Source organism: Vigna angularis, chromosome 7, assembly GCF_016808095.1.
Source record: "Vigna angularis cultivar LongXiaoDou No.4 chromosome 7, ASM1680809v1, whole genome shotgun sequence".
Taxonomy (NCBI): Eukaryota; Viridiplantae; Streptophyta; class Magnoliopsida; order Fabales; family Fabaceae; genus Vigna; species Vigna angularis.
In genome coordinates, this window is record NC_068976.1 from 15,685,482 (window position 1) to 15,706,164 (window position 20,683).

Genomic DNA, 20,683 nt, shown 5'->3' on the forward strand with positions numbered 1-20,683 from the left:
AAGAAGTTTATCAAAGGTACAGGATTTAACAGTGTCAAACCGAACGCTCAAACAGAGCATTCTAGGATGAGGACGTTCGTCCTCAACCACAGATTTAGTCAAATGACAGAATCAATATTTCAACCATATCACTAAAGAAAAACCGAACGGTTAATGACCGTCCAGAACGAACGTACAATGTCTCATGGAAGGTTCATTTCTCATCAAAATCATATCATTTCATAAAAACGAACGTTCATATAATCAAGCATAACAACATCATACAATCAACATAACGAACGTTCATGCAAATCAGCCATAGCAACATCATACAATGAAATAACGAACGTTAATACCATCATCATATCATCCATCATGCATTTCCTTATACAGTAAAATAACGAACGTTCACACACACGCATACATCAAAATAGTTAAATTAAGTAAGCTTCCCTTACCTGGAAATGACCGAACGTCCACTGACGCACCACACTCTTCTCCACTATTTTTCCCTTTCCCACGCTCGTAAACGCTCGTTAACCAAACTACAATGAACGAGCCCCAACCAAATCAGATCTAATCAATTCTACGAAGGGCAACGTACGTACACAAAACTGGTTTCGTATACCAGTAAGACGAACGACCGAGAGGGAGAACGAACTTACCAGTTCAGTTTCTCCAGACGAACGTTTCCTCTGGAATCTTTGACGCCGAGCGTCCTTCAACAGTGCCGGAAAAATAGAACGGAGGAGATGAAACAGTGGTATCTTAGAGAGAAAAACAGAGAGTGTAGAGAGAAAGAGGAGAGAATGCAGAGAGCAAGGGAAGAGAAGGAATTCTCAGAAATGAAGCAAAGAGATGCGTGAAGGGAGGAGTGGAGAATAAGTTCAAAAATCTCAGACTTGCTTTCTTCTCCGCCAGCGCACGTCCGCACTCGCCAGCGCACTCCACCACGCCTCTGCCAGCCCATACCGGACGGTCGATCACTCTACAGTTGCCACGCGTCTTCCACTACCGTCGACGCACGTTCTACCTGACTGCCCATGCCGGACGTCCACTCTCAGGCGGACACGTGTACCCCACTACCGTTGGACGCACGTTCACAGTCTGGCAGCCGGCGCTCCACCGATGCTGCTGACTCACCTCCACGTGCGGCAGTCTGGCGTCCGTTAGTGGGGCGTCAGACGCTGCTGTCGCCCATGTGCACGGCTGAGGTGGCGCGTTCTCCGGTTGCCACGTGGACTCCACTATGCATGCTATTTTCTGAGTCCTAACATTCCCCCAACTACAAAATTTTCGTCCTCGAAAATTAGGACTGAGTCTCGAACAGATGGGGATACAAATCCTGCATGGTATCTTCCACTTCCCATGTAGAGTCACCCGTCTTCTCATCCCACACGACTCTCACCAATCTGACTGCTTTCCTCTTGTAGTATTTGGTGTTGCTATCTTCAATGTGTACCGGCTGCATTTCCAGCGTACGGTCTTGACGAAGACGAATATCTTCTAACTCCAATATGTGAGAAGGGTCGGCTACGTACTTTCGGAGTTTGAGAAATGTGAAAGACTGGATGAAGATTGGATAGATGAGGTGGCAAAAACAACTCGTACGCAACTGGTCCGATCTTCCTCAAGACCTGATAATGTCCGATAAACTAGGGAGACAACTTCTTGGGTCGAATAGCTCTCCCTACACCAGTGGTCGATGTAGTCTAAGGAAAACATGATCTCCTGCATCAAACTCCAAGGGTCTTCTCCTCTTGTCAGCGTAAGATTTTTGTCGACTCCTGGACGTCTTCAACCTTTCCTGAATTAACTTCACTTTCTCAGTCGTCTGCTGAATGAGCCCTGGTCTAGTTAACACTTTTTCCCCTTCCTGAAACCAACACAAGGGCGTTCTGCACTTCCTCCCGTACAGAGTTTCAAAAGGAGCCATTCCTATGCTGGCTTGAAAACTGTTGTTGTAGGTGAACTCCACTAAAGGCAAGACTTCATCCCAGACGCCCATGTGATTTAGGACACACGTCCTCAATAAGTCTTCAAGCATCTGAATGGTTCTCTCGGACTGACCGTCTGTCTGAGGATGATAGGCCGAACTCATTTGAAGTTTGCTACCGAGCTCACTTTGTAAAGATCGCCAAAACCGAGAAGTAAACCTCGTGTCTCGGTCTGAAACAATGCTAGACGGAACTCCATGTAGACGAACGATCTCCTTGATGTAAAGCTTAGCCAGGTCGTCATAGACATCTTCAGGTTGACCGCTAGGAAAATGAGCACTCTTCGTCAGTCGACCCATTATTACCCATACGAAATCATAATTCCTGACTGTTCCAGTGTTGAAATGTTTAGATTGATCTGATAAACTACTTATCCATCAACTCTTCAATCTGCTCCTTGAGTTCAGCTAACTCTGTTGGCGACATCCGATAGGGTGCCATAGAGATGGATCCAGTGTTCGACACTAAGTCGATAGTAGATTCCACTTCGCGCGGAGGAGATAATCCAGGCACTTCATCAGGAATTACGTCCAGGAATTCATCCACGACTGATCGTCCTCCATTCAGTTTACTGGACGATCGCTCGTGACTCAAACTTTCAAATCGTTCGTCCGAATGCGTCATGATCAGAAACCAACTAGCGCCATCCACGATGTCTTCCTTTAGTTGACCGAGCGTCACGGATGGTTCTACTTCATACTTGTCCGGGAACACCAATTCCTTTGCCCCACAGTCAATGAGAATGCGATTGGCGGTCAGGTAATCCATTCCTAAGATCACTTCTAATTCCTTTAAGGGTAGACAGATGAGATTCACCTTATAACTGTTACCAATAAGGAGTATTGGTAAATCTTGAAGAAATTTGTTTTGATGATGCTACAAGAAGTTTTAGTTGAAGAAGATATTAGAATTAGTTAAAAGCAATTTGTAGAAATTAAATGTAGTAGGAAATTCTTGTAAACCTTGTAAACTTGCATTTTTAACTGCAATAATCGATTATGGAATGGCAATAATCGATTATCACAAAGTCATACAGGAATAATCAATTATCTCTTCATATAATCGATTATCACATTTTGAAAACCCTGTAACGGACTTGAATAATCGATTATCACTTACAATAATCGATTATTCATGGCAGTTGGGAGCTGACCTTTGGCATTCAGTGTACTTGGCTATATATTTTGATTTGGAGAAATCAGAAAAAAAAGTTGTTGAACAGAAGCTCTTGCAGAATACTGTTTGTCAGAGGAAGTTCTCAGAAGCTATAGTTCAAGTTCCCTTGCTTGGTCTCGTGAACAGGAGAGGCTCGTGTGTCGTGTGTCGATAGTCGGAGCAAGCTCTCTTCGAGTTAGCAAGGTGCTTTGCCTGGTCTCGTGAATAGGAGAAGCTCGCGTTTCGTTTGTCGATAGTCGGAGCGGTTCTCTTCGAGTTGGCAGAGTGTTCTTCTTCCGGTTCGTTCGTCGAAGGAAGGTTTATTTATCTGCTTTATTCACTATTTGTTGTAATCTGTGAAACCATTTTTAGTGAAAAAGGTTAATCACTATTTATAGTGATTAACGACTGGACGTAGAATCTTTTGATTCGAACCAGGATAAAAATTATGTGTTGATCTTCTTATTCCCTACATTCATTTTATTGTACGTACATCAACTGTTTGATAAATTTTCTCTAAGAAAATTGTTTTTCTAAAATGGACCATTAAACTTGATTTGTGACCGTAACACGCTTTCTAAGTATTTTATTCCGCTGCGCGACTCTATAACGGTACCGATTGTTCCAACAATTGGTATCAGAGCTTGCTTTGATATTTTTTCAAATTTTTTTTCGAAAATGGCCGGTCATCAAACTCAAGTATATGCCGAGGGTGCTTCAATCAACAGACCACCACTCTTTACTGGTGATAACTATGCATTCTGGAAAGTCAGAATGGAAATTTTTATGGGGTCTGTTGACAGAGGCATCTGGGAAGCTGTACTAAATGGTCCCTATATTCCAAAAAGAACTATTGATGGTGTAGAAGTAGAAAAACCATACTTTAACTGGACTCCAGAGGAAAATAGAAGAGCTCAATTTGATATTAAGGCTCGTAATATTATTTCATCTGCTGTTGTGCTTGATGAATTTTATAGAATTTCTATGTGTAAGACAGCACAGGAAATGTGGGAAGTTCTGAGAGTCACACATGAAGGAACAGAGGATGTGAAACGTGCAAGGAAGAACACTCTCATTCAGGAATATGAGATGTTCAGAATGCAACCTGGAGAAACAATTTCTGATGTCCAAAAGCGTTTCACTCACATAGTGAACCACTTGACAGGGTTGGGTAAGACTTTTGATACTGATGAATTGAATGTAAAAATTTTGAAATCATTGGACAGGTCGTGGCAACCAAAGGTAACTGCCATCTCTGAGTCTCAAAATCTCACTCAAATGTCAATGCCAATTTTGTTTGGGAAACTCCGTGAGCATGAGCTTGAGTTGAGAAGATTGACGGCTGAAGAAGATCAAGGCAAAAGAAAGACACTAGCCTTCAAGTCCGAAATCTCCAAAGTAAAGAAATCTAATAGGATTGAAGATGATGATTCTGATGATGAGGAGAACATGAGCCTCATGATAAAGAAATTTGCCAAGTTTATGAAGGCAAAAGGTAAGGACAAATTTCATAAAGAAAGGAGAGAAAATCAAGAATCTTCTTCAAGTGTTAAATGCTATGGATGTGGAGAAAAAGGACACATGAAAACTGAATGTCCAAAGAACAAGAAAAGTGAAGAAAAGAAAGAAAGGAAATTCCCAAAGAAGAAGAAAGCTTACATAGCTTGGGAAGACAATGCATCTAGCTCAACAAGCTCAAGTGATTCAGATGAAGAAGCCAATATTTGTCTAATGGCTGAATCAGAAGATACTGGAAGCCAAGTAAGTGATTCCAGCTTTGAATCTAGTGAATTTGATGTACAAAAGGCTTTTCTTGAATTGCTTGATGAATCTGAAAAATTGAATGTTGATCATAAAAATTTGAAAAAGGAATTTAAACAATTGCAACTTAAGTATGATAATGCATTAGATGAGGAAGTCATATTAAGAAACAAAGTTAGTAATCTTGAAACAAAATTGTCTGAATCTAATTCAAAAGAAAAACCTGTTGAGTGTTTATCTTGTAAAAGTCACATGTTTGACATTGACATATTGGAAAATTTACTTTCTAAAGAAATCAAGCCTATCTCACATGTTCAAAATGTTTTTAGGAAGAGCAATCTTAGAAATATAAACATGCATCTTCATAAAAAGTCTAAAGTTAAGAGAACTCGTAGAGTTTGGGTTGAGAAAGGGACTTTTGTGAAAAACAAGGTGCATGATGTTTGTTGTTTTTATTGTATGAAAAAGGGACATACTTCTAACAAATGTAAAATTAAACATTTTGATGTTCCAAATGGAAAATATGCTTGGATTCCTGTTATAAAGTAAATTGTCTCTAACCTCAAAGGACCCAAATGAGATTATGGGGACCAAAACTCTATTGTTTTTACTTTGCAGGTTAAGTTTTCAAAAGGATAAGAGAGCTCTATGGTATTATGCTCTTTGAAGTGATGCTACAAACCAGGATGTAACTCCATCAAGTGGTATCCAAAAGCCTTCATTCAAGCACCAAGTAATTGAGCTAAGTGTTGTTTAAACTGTGGTGTTGCATCCTGTATTTACTTGATCTTCCATTATTTAGTTACTGTTATATTCATGCCTGGTTGAGAAAATGATATGTTGATCACTATTTCATTCATCCTGTGGTATGTTCGTGTCTGTTTACACATTTTGATCAAGTGAATTCATTTATTTAAAATATTCAGGTGTTGAATTTCATTCATGTCATGTAAAGCCATGTGCATTGTTATTTCAGTGCTTTGTTGATAATTATCTATTGAATTTGTGTTTAACTGGCTTAGTATTCAATTTCATGAGTACTTTGAAGTTACTTTGGTGTAATCTCTGTCAAGCATCAAAAACTATGAAAAAGTCATTTAAATGAGTTGGCCGATAGATTTTCATTAGCAATTTTTAATGATTAAGATATGTGAAAATTAAATTGTCATTTCTATTTCAAAGTTGGTTCTGTGGAGATTTATTTTTAAGTTCAAATGCATAACGAATGAGCTATGATAATATACATTGAGAGCCTGGATGCAGAAAATGAACTTATCAAATTTGCATAATTTTGATGTAAATTATTTTGTTTAAAAAATGTTGAAAGATAGCACCTGAATCAGCTCTTGTGATTGAATTTTTTCATATGTTGTTTTGATATGCATAGTTGAATATATGAAGTTGAACAAATTGGGATATGAGAGTGCATGAATCATAGTTGGTGTTTGGGAAGTTGAAATTTGTGTTGTCAAAATTAGTTTCTGAACTGATTGTGCTAGCTGAAATGCTTTCTTGTTAAACCTGGAGATAGATTTTTTGAGCTTAGAAGAGAGTTAGGAGTGTTAGACATATCTTAGAATCAAAATCTATGCAAATTTTTGCATTTTTCGTAAACTTAACGCTTCATAATCGATTATCACTAAGTTATAATCGATTATTCATGCATTAAAATCAATTCTGGAAAATCTTGAGCAGATAATCGATTATCATTATGCATAATCGATTATCATGCAATTCTGGGCAGTAATTATTGAACTGATAATCGATTATCACAAGCCATAATCGATTATCACGCTGACAGGTTCAAAAATAGAGCCGTTGAAGCATCCCATAACAGCTATAAACGACCATAAACGGCTAGTTTGTCCATTCTTCTTATAATGTAATATTTATTTTCATAAATAAAATGATCTCTTGATTATATGCATCCTTTGATTAATTGAGGGGGAGATCATATTTAGGGGGAGCCTTCAACATCCGATCTTTTTGCTTCTGATCAAAAAGGGGGAGAAGAATAATACAAGGGGAGAAATATAAATTATTACAGGTATTGCTAACCTTGTTGTTGTTTGTTAGCTTGTATGTTTTGCAGGTAAGCCAAACTTGCTTTTAAAATTGAATTTTTGATCATCATCAAAAAGGGGGAGATTGTTACCAATAAGGAGTATTGGTAAATCTTGAAGAAATTTGTTTTGATGATGCTACAAGAAGTTTTAGTTGAAGAAGATATTAGAATTAGTTAAAAGCAATTTGTAGAAATTAAATGTAGTAGGAAATTCTTGTAAACCTTGTAAACTTGCATTTTTAACTGCAATAATCGATTATGGAATGGCAATAATCGATTATCTCAAAGTCATACAGGAATAATCGATTATCTCTTCATATAATCGATTATCACATTTTGAAAACCCTGTAACGGACTTGAATAATCGATTATCACTTACAATAATCGATTATTCATGGCAGTTGGGAGCTGACCTTTGGCATTCAGTGTACTTGGCTATATATTTTGATTTGGAGAAATCAGAAAAAAAAGTTGTTGAACAGAAGCTCTTGCAGAATACTGTTTGTCAGAGGAAGTTCTCAGAAGCTATAGTTCAAGTTCCCTTGCTTGGTCTCGTGAACAGGAGAGGCTCGTGTGTCGTGTGTCGATAGTCGGAGCAAGCTCTCTTCGAGTTAGCAAGGTGCTTTGCCTGGTCTCGTGAATAGGAGAAGCTCGCGTTTCGTTTGTCGATAGTCGGAGCGGTTCTCTTCGAGTTGGCAGAGTGTTCTTCTTCCGGTTCGTTCGTCGAAGGAAGGTTTATTTATCTGCTTTATTCACTATTTGTTGTAATCTGTGAAACCATTTTTAGTGAAAAAGGTTAATCACTATTTATAGTGATTAACGACTGGACGTAGAATCTTTTGATTCGAACCAGGATAAAAATTATGTGTTGATCTTCTTATTCCCTACACTCATTTTATTGTACGTACATCAACTGTTTGATAAATTTTCTCTAAGAAAATTGTTTTTCTAAAACGGACCATTAAACTTGATTTGTGACCGTAACACGCTTTCTAAGTATTTTATTCCGCTGCGCGACTCTATAACGGTACCGATTGTTCCAACAATAACTACACCCTTCACTCTCGATAGGACATTTGAAGCATACTGTAGACGTCCTAACCTCACCAGCTGCTGGGGTTGACACTACCAAGTCGAACTGCATCTCGCGTTCGACTATACCCAATTCCCCAACGCACGCCTTCGAAATGAAGGAGTGTATTGCCCCCGAATCATACAACACACAAACATGGCTTTCCAAATAATAAAAACAGATATTGGTGACGAACGTACCTGAACGTGATATTCCAGCGCCCGTTATGGCATCACTCGATCGTCCGCCTGTGCTTGGCCACCACTCCCTGGTTGATTTCTCCAAGTATTTGATGGCTTCGTCACCGTTTGTCCTCCCATATTACACTCGCGCTTTAGGTGTCCGTTCCTCCCACAATGAATACAGGTCTTTACCCCTAACAACTGCGGACACGATGATCGGAAGTGTGGTCCTCCACACTTAAAACATTTTACGTCCTTTTTCTGTCCAGACCGACCGGCAGTCACCAAACATTGTGATAGCAACCCACCAGAAGCAGATGGTGATACTGAACGATCGTAAGGTGTCCTTCTTGGATCATCATTGTTCCTTGAAGATATGGCTTCTCTTATTGTCTGTTGTTGTTGCTCCTTGTGTTGTTCCAATTCCGTCACACTCTTCTCGAATACTTGAGTCCTTTCCACTTCATCAGGGAGATACTTCTCAGTCAACTTAGCTGGATGATGATGACGGAAACACTCCAAACTCAACTCGGTCCTGTGATCCCCGGAGGAAGTGGATGCTCCGATAATGTTCCTAGTGATTTCTGTGATCTCCATCAGCTGTCTTTGGGTAGCTTCAGAGTGTGCCCTTATAGCCTCTAAACTCTGCAGGGCGGCCATGTTTTGCTGTACCAGAGCAGCGTTCAGCTGCTGAAGTGCCTTTATTACGGATCCCAGTAGTCTGATATGGTCAGACGAATCGCGCTCGATAGGTTGAGGGTGTGGTCTCGATGCCATTAGTTCTCTCTGATAAGTAGAGAAAACGAACGTTAGCCAAGCTTAAAGAGTTTAGAATACCCCATCAAACAATTATTGAGCACACAGCACAAGCATAGTATGCTCATAACCTACAGTGTTCCTTAAGGAATAAAACTGCTCTGATACCACTAATGTGACATCCCAAAAATACAGCCAAAACCATATATTCAGAATATCACATTTAACAATAATCCAAAACAGTTTTTCCAAAAAAAACAAAATTCCAAAATGAGAACGAACGCTCAAGGACGAACGTCCTTGAGTACAGTTCAATAGTTAAGGACGAGCGCGCAAAGCCGCACATCCACACAAGGGTTTACAAGATAAAACCGAACGTACAAGAAACCTGACCGAACGGTTTACACAAGACAAATATCGAACGGTCGAAAACAACTTAAACGAAAACAAGGGATGGTCGAACGACCACTCAATTCAACAACTACACTACTGGCCGAGCGGTCTCACTGCTCGGTCTTCACTTCCACATCAACCAGATTCTCTTCTTCCAGCAACTCTTCCAAACGCTCGTCTCCCTCTGCTCACATCCACACGGATGATCATTGCAATGACAAGACGGACATACAAGAACAATGGACAACACAAGGAAAACGAAAGGGTAAGCTTACGTAATTTAACTCATGCATCAATATATAAATTCCAGCAAACAGTTCATTTCACACATACATATCAACGTACGCATTCATCATACATCACATAATTTAACGCATGTACAAAATAAAACTCAACACGACTGATTGTCCGGACTGTATGAATACTGCGTAGTTACAGGCGTTCACGCACCCGGGTGGTGTGGTAACTGGCATTCTCATCAGCTGCCACCCGAGGTTAGTCCGTTCTTACGTTGCCCATGTTAACTTATGGACTAAGGACCTCCTGCCGTTCCCACGCATGACGTGCGTCCTCTACTTGAGAACGAGCACTCACGGAACATCAGGATCGAACAGCCAGCATTAACTATCCACAGTCATACTTTACAACTTTCAACATTCAACCATGAGTCGTTCCTGCCTGGAACGCTCGTTCAATATTCATAACTTTCATACCATCTCAAATACTGTTCATCATTCACTATTCATCAATCCATAATCATTTTCATCATTCATAACAAAATCACCAAAAGCCGAACGTTCTGTCCCCAAAGACCGAGGACGAACGCTGTAAGTGAGACCAAAAGGACGCTCGTTCGAATCAAAGAACGAACGGTTTAAGTTCAGAAATGTCCAAGTCTAATACTGTTCATTGGACGAACGCTATTTAGTGGGAAAAGAGAACGAGCGCTCAAAATAATACCGAGCGTCATTTAGGACGAACGTTCATTTCAAAACCGAGCACTATTAGGACGACCGCTCAGTGTGATACCGAGCACTATTAGGACGAACGCTCAGTTGGAGACCGAGCACTATTAGGATGACCGCTCAGTGTGATACCGAGCACTATTAGGACGAACGCTCAGTTGGAGACCGAGCACTATTAGGACGAACGCTCAGTTGGAGACCGAGCACTATTAGGACGAACGCTCATTTCGAAACCGAGCATTATTAGGACGAACGCTCGACATAAGACCGAACGTCCCTTTGAACGTACGTTCAGTGTAAGACCGAACGCTTCCCAATACGATCGTCCGGTGTAAGACCGAACGCTATTCTGGACGAACGTCAGGTGTAAGACCGAACGTTCAGTAACTCAGATTGATAAATCTTGAAAATAAACTAAGAGAAGTTTGGAGGAGTAATACGAACGGGAATATGCACTGTTTCATATATATATACAAGTACAAAAAGAAAGAAGTTTATCAAAGGTACAGGATTTAACAGTGTCAAACCGAACGCTCAAACAGAGCATTCTAGGATGAGGACGTTCGTCCTCAACCACAGATTTAGTCAAATGACAGAATCAATATTTCAACCATATCACTAAAGAAAAACCGAACGGTTAATGACCGTCCAGAACGAACGTACAATGTCTCATGGAAGGTTCATTTCTCATCAAAATCATATCATTTCATAAAAACGAACGTTCATATAATCAAGCATAACAACATCATACAATCAACATAACGAACGTTCATGCAAATCAGTCATAGCAACATCATACAATGAAATAACGAACGTTAATACCATCATCATATCATCCATCATGCATTTCCTTATACAGTAAAATAACGAACGTTCACACACACGCATACATCAAAACAGTTAAATTAAGTAAGCTTCCCTTACCTGGAAATGACCGAACGTCCACTGACGCACCACACTCTTCTCCACTACTTTTCCCTTTCCCACGCTCGTAAACGCTCGTTAACCAAACTACAATGAACGAGCCCCAACCAAATCAGATCTAATCAATTCTACGAAGGGCAACGTACGTACACAAAACTGGTTTCGTATACCAGTAAGACGAACGACCGAGAGGGAGAACGAACTTACCAGTTCAGTTTCTCCAAACGAACGTTTCCTCTGGAATCTTTGACGCCGAGCGTCCTTCAACAGTGCCGGAAAAATAGAACGGAGGAGATGAAACAGTGGTATCTTAGAGAGAAAAACAGAGAGTGTAGAGAGAAGGAGGAGAGAATGCAGAGAGCAAGGGAAGAGAAGGAATTCTCAGAAATGAAGCAAAGAGATGCGTGAAGGGAGGAGTGGAGAATAAGTTCAAAAATCTCAGACTTGCTTTCTTCTCCGCCAGCGCACGTCCGCACTCGCCAGCGCACTCCACCACGCCTCTGCCAGCCCATACCGGACGGTCGATCACTCTACAGTTGCCACGCGTCTTCCACTACCGTCGACGCACGTTCTACCTGACTGCCCATGCCGGACGTCCACTCTCAGGCGGACACGTGTACCCCACTACCGTTGGACGCACGTTCACAGTCTGGCAGCCGGCGCTCCACCGATGCTGCTGACTCACCTCCACGTGCGGCAGTCTGGCGTCCGTTAGTGGGGCGTCAGACGCTGCTGTCGCCCATGTGCACGGCTGAGGTGGCGCGTTCTCCGGTTGCCACGTGGACTCCACTGTGCATGCTATTTTCTGAGTCCTGACACCACCCCTCTCACTACTCACCTGTATTCACTGGAAACCATCAAGAACCACTTGGACAAACCCACCACCGAAACACCATTTATACCTCCGAACCTGTATATAACCATTATTACCTCATAACCATCTCCAGCGCCCATCTTCATCCTTACCTCACGGCCAACACCATCATCCTTATTCCTTCATCCTCCATATTCACCTCACAGCCATAAACCCTCCTACAAACCAACACGACTTTCATTCCTCCATTCACTCATTTGAACTATACCCTCCAAAGCCATCGGCGTCACGGTTGGGAACGGATCCGGTGGCGTTTGGGTTTGCCGCTGACGGCTCCTGGCGCGGCGCGGAGAAGAGAAATAGAGAGAAAGTGGTGACCCGCGGTCGGCAGCGGTCGCGGTGGTGCCTGAGGTGCTGAGAACGGTCGAGAGCGGTTCACAGTGGCTGGTTCGAAGCGGTAGCGAGGAAGTGGTTGGTCCAATTAGAGAAGGAGATCCTGAATTTGAGCCGAGTTAACTGTGAACGTAAAATGAGTATGAATTTGGAAACCCCTATTTTCTGAATACAACTCTTTGGACCTAACCCTTCGGGCCGCATCCCCTCTTCCTGGCACCCACAAATTTCACTTATGCACTCCCAGGGCTTAAGCCCATGTGTTCTTGCCAGAAGTAAAAAAGACAAGAAATGGGCCTCTTGGGCCAATATTCACCTGCGGCACCCCCAAAATTCATCAGTACACCCATACATTCGTTTGGGTTTGGGCTGGACGAGGCAAATCGTGTTGCAATACTGGTTTTATCTCTAACACTCTTATTTTCATTGGATGTTCTTTTACTTTTATTTTATTTTCATGTTTTTTTAGTTGTTTCATATTTTATTATGTATCCCCTTGTAAGATAACCCCATCCCTCTGTACTGTATTTGTTTCATTTATTTGTCAAACACTGCACACACTCTTTTTTATAATGAATAAAAATCACAAAAATAAGTAAATAGAATAATAATAATAATGAATTTGACAAAATTACAAAAATACGTTTTAAAGGTTTAGGCACATGTGTGATCGCACGCATCGTCCTTGTGCCAAAAACCTTTTCTCTTTCATCAAAAATGCCAAAAATATGTTTCAAAGGTTTAGGCACATGTGTGATCGCACGCATCGTCCTTGTGCCAAAAAACCTTTTCTCTTTCATCAAAAACGCCAAAAATATGTTTCAAAGGTTTAGGCACATGTGTGATCGCACGCATCGTCCTTGTGCCAAAAACCTTTTCTCTTTCATCAAAAACGCCAAAAATATGTTTCAAAGGTTTAGGCACATGTGTGATCGCACGCATCGTCCTTGTGCCAAAAACACCTTTTCTCTTTCATCAAAAACGCCAAAAATATGTTTCAAAGGTTTAGGCACATGTGTGATCGCACGCATCGTCCTTGTTCCAAAAACCTTTTCTCTTTCATCAAAAAATGCCAAAAATATGTTTCAAAGGTTTAGGCACATGTGTGATCGCACGCATCGTCCTTGTGCCAAAAACCTTTTCTCTTTCATCAAAAAATGCCAAAAATACGTTTTAAAGGTTTAGGCACATGTGTGATCGCACGCATCGTCCTTGTGCCAAAAACCTTTTCTCCTTCTTCAGAATCCCAAAAATATGTTTCAAAGGTTTAGGCACATGTGTGATCGCACTCATCGTCCTTGTGCTAAAAACCTTTTCTCTCTTTTAAATAAAATTACAAAAAAATATGTTTTAAAGGTTTAGGCACATGTGTGATCGCACGCATCGTCCTTGTGCTAAAAACCTTTTCTCTCTTTTAAATAAAATTACAAAAAATATGTTTTAAAGGTTTAGGCACATGTGTGATCGCACGCATCGTCCTTGTGCTAAAAACCTTTTCTCTCTTTTAAATAAAATTACAAAAAAATATGTTTTAAAGGTTTAGGCACATGTGTGATCGCACGCATCGTCCTTGTGTTAAAAACCTTTTCTCTCTTTTAAATAAAATTACAAAAAATATGTTTTAAAGGTTTAGGCACATGTGTGATCGCACGCATCGTCCTTGTGCTAAAAATCTTTACACTCTCCTAAATTAAAATACCAAAAACATATAAAATCATCAAAAAAACTAAAAAACATCTACTTTTCAAACTACAAACAATATCGCCTTGCCAGAACTACGTGATCCTTGATTCTCCACCAAAAGTGGAGATACGTAGGAGCAAGGCTAGTCCTTGTCAGGCTCACTCTCCCAAAAATCAAAATCATTTCAAAACAAAGTTCTCAACAAATTTCCAAACAAACTTCTCAAACAGTTTTCAAATGAACTACGGAACCTTGATTTCTCATTCTGAATGAGAATACGTAGGAGCAAGGTCAATCCTTGTCGGGCCCAAAAAACTAAAAAAATATTGTTTGTTTCTTTAGAGTTTTATTTTAAGGGAAAGTTAAACACTTTGAAAACCACATCCACATTCGCGCATTTAGTTAAAGGTACTGCCTTAGGGCAGGCGTTGTAGGGTGCTAATACCTTCCCTACACGTAACCGACTCCCGAACCAAGAATCTGGTTCTATTTGACCATGCCTTATCATTTTATGGTTTTTCCGTAGTTTTCCAGAATAAACTATGGTGGCGACTCCAAAATCTCTTTTCAATATTTCTTCTTTTATTGGATCGTCGTCCCGTCGCGATTCCGGTTGCGACAATGTTGTAAACTTTTCTATGACTTTAAATGATACTCTCGGATTGTGCAGGTTTTTGGAAGTGATATTGGGGGCCCAACTGATGACCTAGTACGTCTATCAATACCAATTGATACCAACAAGCCTCCAACACGCTCCGTTGCTGACATTCTATCGAAATTGATTCCACCTCTTCACAAACTTGAAGGCACTGGATGAAAGAAGAACAATATAAATGCAACAACTTTAAAACTTTCATAATTTCCTTTCCTGTATTTCAGATTTATCGTTGTTGTTTGTAGTCGAATATTGTGCGTGGTTACATGGATGTGTTATTTAGAAAAATTTGTGAACTACTTAACTTATGTTGAACAATTTGTTGTTGCATTAAGTGCTTATGTAATGTTCGTTATGTTATAAGTTTTATATGAAGTTCATTTGGTGAAAATTAAAAGTGTTTAACTTTATGGACAACTTTATTCGATTATTTATTGAATTGGTTTTCTACAACAATACAAGTGGTTATTTATTGAATTGGTTTTCTACACCACCACGGCTGCAGCGTCCTCTGGTTTCCTCCCTGTCAGAACTCTCTGGTTCTGGACTCGAGATCTGGTTTTTAAAGACAAGGGTCCAATTATTGAGTCACGGCTGTCTCGCTGGACCAACATCCAATTTTCTGGACGAGCGTCCACTTCTGGACGAGAGTCTGGACGAGCGTCCTTCTGGATGAGCGTCTGGACGAGCGTCCACTTCTGGACGACCGTCCTTCTGGATGAGCGTCTGGACGAGCGTCCATCTGGTCCAGCGTCTGCACGAGCGTCTGGACGAGCGTCCTTCTTGATGAGCGTCTGGACGAGCGTCCACTTCTGGACGACCGTCCTTCTGGATGAGCGTCTGGACGAGCGTCCATCTGGTCCAGCGTCTGCACGAGCGCTAGACGAGCGTCCATGTGCCAGCGACGAACGTATGGACGAGCGTCCACTAGCAGATCGAGCGTCGACTTGATATTCTGTGGACGAGCGTCCTCTTGTGCGTGCAGGGGGCGACGAGCGTCAGCTTCCTATGAAATGTTCGTGCGCTCGCTATGTGACGAGCGTCCTGGGCGACACGGTGATGTGCTGAAACGCTGGACGCTCGGTTAGCTGGACAGAGCGAACGCTCGGTCACGTGTAGAGAGCGCTCGGTCACGTCATGCATAGGCGCTGATTTGGTTACAATAACTGGTTATGTTGTTAGACCTATGTGGTTATTTCTGAATTTTATTTTGTACAACAATATTACTCGTTAAATTTAATATCAAAGTTTTAATTCTTTGATGCAGTAACTGTATATATGGACAACTTTATTCAGTTATTTACTGAATAGGTTATGTACAACAATACAAGTGTTCAACTTCAATTTCAAGACCAAATATTTTTCGTACAGTAACTGGTTATCTGTTAAGTTTTATATGATTATTTGCTCAATAACTTTTGTTCACTGCATGTTCTGCTAATTTAGTTAATAGCTTATGTACACAAAATGGACATTGGTCATTTAACACCTCCTGGAACTACATTGGACATTGGTGATACTAATGCATAAGTAATGCAATTTGTGATCCTTCATTATACATAGTAAACAACTTAAAAAACGATAACAAAAATTGTTTCATATTCTATCATATTCCACCAACATCATTACAAGTTATATCCTACTTCATGACTTCTTCATTTGCTATAGCATTCCACAGTTCTTCATTACTGTACTTCTATGCATATTTCCTTCATGTAATACCCAATCACAAACCGTTTGTTGTCGAATAAGTTGTAATTGCTCCTGCATTGATATTACAGTTGTGAAATATTATAATTAATAACCTGTTTTCAAAAACCATATAAAACAATACAAACATATACTTAAAGAAGACCAACCGTTGTGTAATCGGGCATTTTTTTGCCATCAAATTTAGGTTGGTTGTCCCATAACTCCATATATTTCATCACCAACAAACCACAATCATACCTACACATTAAACTAATATTAGAAGGATCACATATGAGACAACCTAATACATTGGTTATGGATAAGGTCACTAACGTATTTGGTTGAATTGGCAAATCTTCTTTAATGACCTTCAATTGTCGCTCCTTACAATTTGCTTCATTATCTATCATATTGAATAACTCTTGCAAACAACCGACCTTGGAAATTTGTATTCAACACATTCATTATTATTGTACACCTTTTACTCTAAAATAATACTTCCATCAAAATAACAAGTCTACAAAACAACTTCTCTTACCATTGCCTTGTCAATACCATATCTGGTCCGCCTCTTATGACCAAGAGAATCTAAAATGAAAAATTCCCTTGATTGGCAATTGACACAATAGCACCACCAATGGTCATCACTCACAGTAGGCACAAACAACTACAGAACCACAACCACAAACATCAATATAGTGAACAACACATGTTATGATAAAGGTATAGGTTGAAGTACTTACAAATTCATAAATTAACAAATGATTTAATGAACAACTCTGAGGTTGGAAGAAATTATGGTAATCTATTGCTTCCAATAATTCTCTCTTTTTTTTAGGAATCTTCATTCTTTCAATGATCGTTGTCTACAAAAATTGCATCAGTAACATTAGTTCAAACATACGTACTTCACCAAGGTCAAACATCAATGAATAATTAATGTACCGCAAAAAATGGATTGAAACAACATCGACTGATCATTCCTGATTTATGCAATTGATTTAACACAAGCATCGCAGTCGCAAACAGCATAACCTACACCAAAAGTTCATAACCAATCACTGAATATCCTTTTCACATTTATATTTCATTATAATAAAATAATGTAGCATTTTTCAATCTTAACCGTTCTATATACTCCTCACATAGTACTTCTACACAACAACTTTCGGGTATTTGAACTTACGATGTTATCAATTTTTGCACGAGGTCGAAAGCATTGCAAGTCTCCTCTAGTTAAGATGTTGTTAGACACCTCCACAAGCGCTCTATATACAAAACAAATTCCTCATAAATTTCAATCATAAAAACATTTATACATAATTTTTTGAATTTTTGGTTCCATTGAGTTATGTATAACTTACACATCAGCATCATTACAAAGTGATGAAGTGCAGGTGGTGTAAACACTTCTAAAATCAATGTTGTCCTGTCTGGAAGCTCCCTCTATTCCCACATCGACAAAATTGACAATAGCTAAATCATTCATTTTGTCAACTGTGGATGGTCCCTCCATACCATCATTAAAAGATGGCATTTCATTCTGTACTTGTTCTTCAAGACGTCTTATTTTCATTTGTAACTCATCAAGCCGTTCTGCATGCTTGTCAAGTCTTCTCCTCAATACTCTCTGCTCTTCCACAAGTCTAGCAAACTCTACGTTCTCATCATTTGACTCAGGATTACTTTTCCCACCATAAGTTTGTGATTCCTTCATTTCATCATTTTGTAATTGCTCTTCAGACAAGTTGCATTCCCACAATATCTTCAAAACAAAATAGAAATTTTAACAACGCTAATAAATCATATTAATCAAAATAACACAACAAATGTAAGCATTATATAAAAAAGTATGGAATTACCTCTGTTTGTTGAAAAGTTAATTTGATTTTTTTCCTTTTATCTTTAATAACAACCCAATGAAGAAATCGGGGATAAATACATTGTCAATCAAGATGATACAAACTGATGTGTTCAACAACCCACAACTGTAAAGTTCATTACAATAGTTATATCTCTTTCAAAAAATATCATTATTTATTTTGTAACAGTTAAATAAATGAATGTATAAACATACCTGCAAAACTGTTGCACACCCAGCCATGTGTATAACTTCGTGGTAAGATCTGCTATTGTATTTATTGCATGCCCGATTCAAACTACTTACTATCAAACCATGTACAGCATCACCCCAATTGTATATATTTAGATCATTAATGTTATCTAGTTTACTAAAAGGGACACTGTTTATCACATTACTATTCCTAGGAAAATAAAATGCTCCAAAACCTAACAAAATATACAACCTGCAAAACATGTCAACACTTCTTTTGGATTTAAATGTCTTATGCTTCATCTTTTCCATTATACTTAAAATTGTGATGTCCTCATCCTTAAACAAGTCATTGACAATGCCACCGACATCATTCTCTAAATTAACACTCTCACCAACATTAGGTAAACCTAAAAAAAAACAAACTTCATCAACTCTAAAAGGCACTAAATTCTCCCTAATCCTAAACGCCTTATGAACCACGTCCCACCTACTGATTAACTCTATAAGAATAGGGCTAGAAATAACCATATCATCAACCATATCCACCAACCACTTGAAAGGTGTTGACTTTAAACGTTCCTTTTGAAAGGATGATAGGCAACCGTTCACCTGAACTATATGTTGTGTCTGGACTCAATGCCTAACTCTAAGTGAGGCCTGCAAGTATAAATCAAACCATATGTTACTTAATTCAATACAACAATGTGCATATTTAATAGTAAATTAATAAAAATACACCATACTTACCATTTCACTGACTTCTTTGTCCATATCACTATATCCTGCAAATTTAACAAAACAAAATAAAATTGATTGTATAATACTATGTATCTCACTTGACAGTCACATGTTCAAATTAATAAATTGGTTAAATACAATTTATCAAACTAATGCATGCATAAAGTGGAATCGTGATATTAAAATTTGAACATTGACCACTTACTGTACCAAAAAATACAATGTATCTAACTAATGCATGCATAACTAACCATAACACCACTTATTGCACTTTAAAATGTGGACATTGATATTGTATATAAAAACTGCTACAGATGTACAAAAACCGATTTACAAATAACCACATCCGACTAACAAGATAACCAGCTACTGCAGGGAGAATATTGCAATCTGATTTCGTTTGGGAGTGGAAGAAAAGGTTGTCCTGCAAGCTCACTGGCTTAGCAGGTTGTGAAGGGTCTCATTGTTTCTAAGGCTCTCATTGTCTCATTGAATATAAAAAACTTCTACGGCAGTACAAAACCAGATTTACAAATAACCACATAGGATTAACAACATAACCACTTACTGCAGCTCATTACTCAACTCATGCATGCATAAAGGGTCTTAAAAACCCACCTCAGTCAACGGCATAGCGACAAAAACAAACTCAAAAGTGTAAAAAACCACCTCCCCAATTTTAAACCAAATGGACCCCGTATCTCGCCTACACCCTAGGGTCAAAATGAAACTCAAAAGTCTCAACCTTTTTACTCCGATGTTAACTTTATCCTCGTACAGCAGTAAAGTGTGTTGCTACTCCGAATCCAGCTGTGGAACTGCCATTAACTGCTGAAAATGTAGAAAGTGTATTGGATGAAATTCGACCGTATCTCATTGCAGATGGTGGAAATGTGGCTTTACATGAAATTGATGGCAATGTTGTGCGGTTGAAGCTACAGGGAGCATGTGGTTCGTGTCCAAGCTCTGTTACAACAATGAAATTGGGCATTGAGCGTCGACTGATGGAGAAGATCCCTGAAATAGTGGCGGTTGAACCGATAGCTGATGAAGAAACTGGTCTTGAACTAAATGAAGAAAACATAGAGAAGGTTAGTTCTGTGTTCATCATTTACTCTTCATCATGTACTATTCATTAATACATAATCATTTTCACCATTCATAAGAAAACAACCAAGACCGAACGTTCTGTCCCCAAAGACCGAGGACGAACGCTGTAAATGAGACCCAAAAGACGCTCGTTCGTATCAGAGTACGAACGGCAGAGAAACAGTTACGTTCAGGAATGGTCGAGTAAGGTACTGTTAATTGGACGGACGCTATTTTGCAGGAGAAGAGTACGAGCGCTCAAAATAATACCGAGCGTCATTTAGGACGAACGCTCAGCATATGACCGAGCCTCA

At 39.5% G+C, this 20,683-nt stretch overlaps 3 protein-coding genes across 3 annotated transcripts; 1 reads left to right on the top strand and 2 right to left on the bottom strand.

Annotated features, from left to right (window-relative positions):
* Nucleotides 1-2,342: 2,342 nt before the first annotated feature.
* Nucleotides 2,343-2,744, bottom strand: LOC108330217 (uncharacterized). The gene has a single exon (XM_017564718.1). The coding sequence runs from the start codon at nucleotides 2,742-2,744 to the stop codon at nucleotides 2,343-2,345; it is 402 nt and encodes a 133-aa protein (XP_017420207.1).
* A 5,509-nt stretch (nucleotides 2,745-8,253) lies between these two features.
* Nucleotides 8,254-8,988, bottom strand: LOC108330224 (uncharacterized). The gene has a single exon (XM_017564727.2). The coding sequence runs from the start codon at nucleotides 8,986-8,988 to the stop codon at nucleotides 8,254-8,256; it is 735 nt and encodes a 244-aa protein (XP_017420216.2).
* Nucleotides 8,989-20,044: 11,056 nt separating this feature from the next.
* On the top strand, nucleotides 20,045-20,434 carry LOC108330231 (nifU-like protein 2, chloroplastic; the record flags this gene model as incomplete). The annotated part of the gene is made up of 1 exon (XM_017564732.2): nucleotides 20,045-20,434. A coding segment is annotated over one exon (375 nt), but the record flags the coding sequence as incomplete, so codon positions are not given.
* Nucleotides 20,435-20,683: the final 249 nt, after the last annotated feature.

What these genes read in the sequence shown, in the direction of transcription:
- LOC108330217 (XM_017564718.1), bottom strand. Translation starts at nt 2,744, where the DNA reads ATGGATTACCTGACCGCCAATCGCATTCTCATTGACTGTGGGGCAAAG.
- LOC108330224 (XM_017564727.2), bottom strand. Translation starts at nt 8,988, where the DNA reads ATGGCATCGAGACCACACCCTCAACCTATCGAGCGCGATTCGTCTGAC.